This window comes from Eimeria maxima, genomic scaffold (genome assembly GCF_000499605.1).
Source record: "Eimeria maxima Weybridge genomic scaffold, Emw_scaff1531, whole genome shotgun sequence".
Lineage (NCBI taxonomy): Eukaryota > Apicomplexa > Conoidasida > Eucoccidiorida > Eimeriidae > Eimeria > Eimeria maxima.
In genome coordinates this window covers 2,514-7,835 of record NW_013564475.1, presented here as the reverse complement: position 1 = coordinate 7,835, position 5,322 = coordinate 2,514, and the positions used below count along the sequence as shown (strand labels likewise).

Genomic DNA, 5,322 nt, shown 5'->3' with positions numbered 1-5,322 from the left:
TATATATATATATATATTACACTATATGCATACTATATGCGACTATGCAAGGATGTATGCACCTATGCGTGCATGCGTGGATGCAAGAAAAAGAATGCAAAAGTAAAGATAGGTAACGCAAATGATGACAAAAGGAAACAAAAAGACAAGAAGAGGTAAAAAGAGACACAAACGAGACACGTATGAGGGGGTAAGAGACAAAAAAGATAAAAGGGGACGAACTTTGCTCCTCCAACGCCGAGCCTTCCACCAAGAGGATCTCCTTCGGCACCATCCACCTGTACATACACCAGACAACACATCTCTTACTGCTGCTGCCGCTGCTGTTGCTGTTGTTGCTGCTGCTGTTGCTGCTCTCTTCGTTGCTACATTTTCAAGCTGTCCGTGTTGTTGATGCGGCTACGGTTGCTGCTTTTACTGCTACTTCTGCTGCTGCTGTTGCTGCTGCTGCTCCTGCTGTTGCTGCTGCTGTACCGGTTCGTCCTCGTTTTGAAGAGACAAGAATTTTTGTCGTAAATCCCGCGAAGTTTTTGCTGGATTTAAATCCTGAAGACAAACGGAGGTGCCTATAAACCCCAGCTAGTTAATATATGTATATTTGTATACATTACATATATAACATACATATATACAGTATACATACATAAAACACACCGTTCTATAGAGAAGAACAGCAGCAGTAGCAAATGCAGCAGTAAATTCAGCAGCAGGACCAGGAGGAGCAACAGGTTGTCTGTCTGCCGTACAGCAAACTGTATATCTTCATCATCTTCATCTTCTTTGAATTTTGCCCTTAACATCGTCTCCTTAGATATCTCTAAGGGAATGTCCTCCACAGATCTATACGCAGTAGCAGCAGCAGCAGCAGCAGCAGAACACATCCACACACACACACACACACACACACACACACACACACACACACACACACACACACACACACACACACACAACACCCTCCTGCTGCTGCTACCACTGGTGCTGCTGCTGCTAATGCCATTGTACTGTATTTGTTGTTGTTGCTGCTGCTGTTGCCTTGTTTATGTTGCAGGCAATATGCTTATCCAGCTAACGCGCCCTGTTCATTTTTTTGCCTTTGTCTCTGCTGCTGCTGTGTCAGCCGTCGCTGTCGCCATCGTTGTTGCTACTGCTGCTGCTACTCTTGCTGCTGCTGCTGCTGCTTGCAGTATTTCCTCACCTGACGGTAAATGCCTTTCCAGCGCTTCCCTCTGCTGCCTCGAGGCCAAAGAGAGGAATGTTCTTCCTCTCATATACTGCTTTGTTTATGCGGTGTACAACCTTAGTCACTTTAACCCGCTTCACTATCTGCAGCAGCAGCAACAGCAGCAACAGCAGCAGCAACAGTGGGGGGCTTATGAAGGGATGGGATTTACGTGTGTGGTGCACTTTACTGCTATGTGCACATGCTGTGTTGTTTGTGCATATGCATGCATGCATATATTAAAAGGCAGGAAAAACTGCATGCAATTTTGCATGCATGCACTGGTATTTAAGAAGCCTAGCTGCAGCAACTATGCATGCATGCATGCATGCATGCATGCATGCATGCTGACCTTAAGGGTTTCTCCTTTAGCATTTTGTACATAATTAGTAATAGTCTTAATGCCGTCACTATCAGGTCTTGTCTCGAAGCCCCCAGGGGTAGGCGCGAGTTCCCCCAAGTCGCCGTCGTCCTCCAACTCGAAGTCCGCCCATTTTCTATCTGAAAGGCACACATAAACATACCCAAAGCCCCAAAAATACGCATGCACGCATGCACGCATTCATCCATGCAGGCATGCAGCATGGAGTAGTAGAAGATAGGAGGGCAGGAAGAGCTCTCTCTCCCTCCCCCATCGGTGCCCATCAGAAAAAAAAAGGCTCGCATGCAATATATAATCGACAAGCAGGTGTAAAGAGGCGAGGAAGATAATGCAAAAGATAAACAGATCGCGCCTTCGGCAGACAACACCAACTATGCACAATGGTAGGTAAACGAGGTAACGACGAGACCTGAGGGGAGCTACGAAAGCCCCAAAACTTCCAATATAATACAAAGGGAAAGAAAGCATACCAGTCGTCATCTTTAAGAATTAAAAGGGAAAATTTGGAGGCGCAAGCCAGCGGCTACGGTACAACAGATGCAGGCGCCCCTACAGTCTGTGGGGTGGAGTGAGGGCTGAGGCCGCAGATTTGAAGCTGACGGCCTCGATATATATAGATAAATAAAGAATGCAGCGAAAAACCGAAAAAAGAGGCGAAAACAACGCATGGAACCAGCGGTAGGAGCAAATGCTCATAGAGCCGTTGCATGCATGCAGTCACCGTTGCACAGAGGTTGGGGCTGGATTGCCTAGCCCGCTGCTGCGGTAGAATATGCAACTCTCTTTTACAGTTTAAAAAGAAAAACAGCTGTATGTTTTATTTATTCAAAGTAAAAACGGAGGAATTAATTGGACTGTTAGAACAATCTTATACAGTCACAACTGCTCCCGCTTACGCTTGCAGCAGAACGGAAGTTGGCTTACTTCTTCGGCGATCACTCATTTTATCAGTACTTTTTATAGTTTAAGTAAATAGTATTTAGTTAGCTCGGCCGCTTAGCACATATTTTTGCCTAGTTTTATCATTTTTAGAAGCAACACATTTCCTTTTGAGTTTGGATTCGAGCGTGCATGCAAAGTTCAAACTGGAGGGAAGCCAAAAAGAAAATTAAAGTCCGTCAGCTCCGTTTTCTGGATCCCTGTGCTTCCTTTTCTGCTCCAGTTATGCCTTTGATGCGCTGCGCCTTAAGCGGGTGGTAGGCCCGTTGGTAGGTAGCCAATATCTTGTACATCTGAGGGATATCCATCCTGATTTGTCTTGAAAAGATCGAGGATCTGAGGGATTCGGTCGAATTCATGCCAAATCAACGAAGGACTGGACACAAGTGGAAGCAGATCAGGTGTACTCATTTCTACGTCGTCTCCAAAAGTATCTCTCCACGGTGCATGAGCCTATTCACCTTTTCTTACTAGGTAAACTGCTTCCACTTTTCGTACGAGAGATGGATCTCTCATTGGGAGTCCTAAGAAGATTATTATCTAATTGCGCTTTTGCACATAGGCCTAACTAGTGTCTTCTAGGGGCCGCATTTGCGCTCCCCATTGGTTCACCCATACCCTAGGTGTGTGCATAGGATTATTACGAGGTGAACCAGTCGAGCATAGAAGTCATCAACGTGACCGTACTAACATTTCTAGAATACACTGGCATCATATGCCTATATTATTATCAATTCAAGCTTTCTATATACCGTCCTCGAAGCGTAGCGGCACAAACTGAGACGCATAATCGACTGGAGAGTTGCACCTATTTCCGGTGACTTCAGACACCAGATCCACCTCGCAACATATATCGTGTTGTGGAAGTAACTACCCAAAACTAATAGGAACTTGCATAAGAACTGAATTGACTCGAGGTGCGTCTGCGGATGATGCTGTCACCCTTTCCAGCCTCTTCATCACCGTGTGTTGCTGGGCTGCCACGACCGTCCCCTGGACTTCTATTGCCGCCACCCTGGTAATACAGCGCAGTATCTTACTTCTCGGCATCTATATTCTAAAATTATATTGCCCTGTTTAGTTTGCAAAAGACGCATATGCGCCTCTCCAGACGTCCTTCCAACTTTCTGAGAGCCAAACTTCCTCAGCTCCCGCTCGTTAGCCTTGGGGTCGTGGGGGCTGATCTCCACCTCCCCAATATCCATAGACGCAGTATCCGGATAATCTGCTAACCAACTTTCTTCCTATTCAGCTAGGATAGTGAAGGTGGCATCCTTCCTCGTCGATGAATTAGTATTCAATATTTCGGGAAAGTCGACCCTGTCACCAGTTGGTTCCCATTGCGTTGCGACGCAGTTAATGCTAATCTTCCTGAGGATGATAACCCTGCCAAAAAATGGGAAATTTGCTGTATACTGCTACACCTATATGTATCGTTGCATGTCAACTAGGTCGTGCAGTGGTTTTGGCGCATCGATATCAGCGGTTCATGCTTATCCTGTTCCGTACTGCCAGGATGGGAATAAACCTGCATGGCATCGCATGCCACTAACGAATCTAATGATTTGTTTTTCTTGTAGAACATTTTCTGCAGGACCAGAGATGCATATGTCTCGCTTATTTTCACTCAACAGTACTCCCACCGGTTGATATTCTTTCGATTATGGGGATTATGGGGCATCCTGGTCAATACGCACTGTGCCGGAGGTTAACACTATTCAGATTCCGCTAGAGTTTGTGATATTACCTGCATTTGTGGGGACATCTAAATCATCTCCTGTACTAGCCATTGGTTTGATTCAAGCAGCTGTGCTGTACCGTTGCCGCTCGCTGTTCCCATAGTCTCCCGATGATCCATATGAATGAGGAGCTACCAAGTGAAACAGGCATGCATTACCCCAGTCAGTAACCGTCGCAAGGTACAAAACAGCCAAAATACTAAAGGAAAGAGCTCTCTCCTTTAGTGTTTTGGCTGTTTGCATATTGCGACGCTCTCCAAAAGTGCGACTCAGCCCGTGTCGACGTGTCCTATGTACAGTGCCGAGATGCTTGGTAACTGGAGAGATGCTGGTAGCATGCGTTGCAGTGCGAACCGTTGCAGCTATCCATGCAAGGCAACCTCGCATGCAAGCACAGCAAGACATCCCCTTCCGCCTGAACCAAAGCTACAGGAAATTGCTGTACCTTCACTTGCGTGAAAACTTCCTACTTTGGTCCAGTAGGTATTCATGAACCAACGTTGGACCGCCTGACCGCCTATCCTACGCGCGCAGCATTGCAACCCCCTCTCCGACCCCACTAGGGCCCGTTTTAGATTCATGCAATGACACCTCATGCTACAGTTAAACACCTGCTCCGTCGTCAGTAAGTAGCTTGAGCTCGTGGAGAACTTCATGCGTCAGCTGTAGGCAGACCAGGCTACAGACCAGCGTACATTCCGTCTCGCCGCCTGATGCTGGGGGTATTGAGAGCTTTCTTTGCGGTCGCTTTGTTGCTTTTGTCGAAATTGAATAGCCAGTAACTCAATAAACTGCAGAAGTCTCAAGGTAACTCTTGAGTCCCGCCGTAACGCCTAGTCCTGCCGGCACCTGCTGGGGTGCTATTGCTGCTGCTGCTGCTACGCGGGGGCTGCGCTCCGACAGTTCCGGCCGGAGAGCTAGAGTATTGTCGTGCCAGAAAATGGGCTGTTAGGCCCTTGTTTCCTTTTTCTTTGTGACTGACTAAGTCAAGACAACCCCTGAGTGCACCTGAAGGGCTGAGCCCCTACAGTCTCGGCCAG

General features: G+C 47.0%; 1 protein-coding gene across 1 annotated transcript; it reads right to left on the bottom strand.

Annotated features, from left to right (window-relative positions):
* Window positions 1–420: 420 nt before the first annotated feature.
* EMWEY_00053490 (Eukaryotic translation initiation factor 3, putative) lies at window positions 421–2,084 on the bottom strand (the record flags this gene model as incomplete). Its single annotated transcript, XM_013480032.1, has 5 exons — window positions 421–546; window positions 747–840; window positions 1,199–1,326; window positions 1,575–1,723; window positions 2,075–2,084. The coding sequence occupies 5 exons, from the start codon at window positions 2,082–2,084 to the stop codon at window positions 421–423; spliced, it is 507 nt and encodes a 168-aa protein (XP_013335486.1).
* Window positions 2,085–5,322: the final 3,238 nt, after the last annotated feature.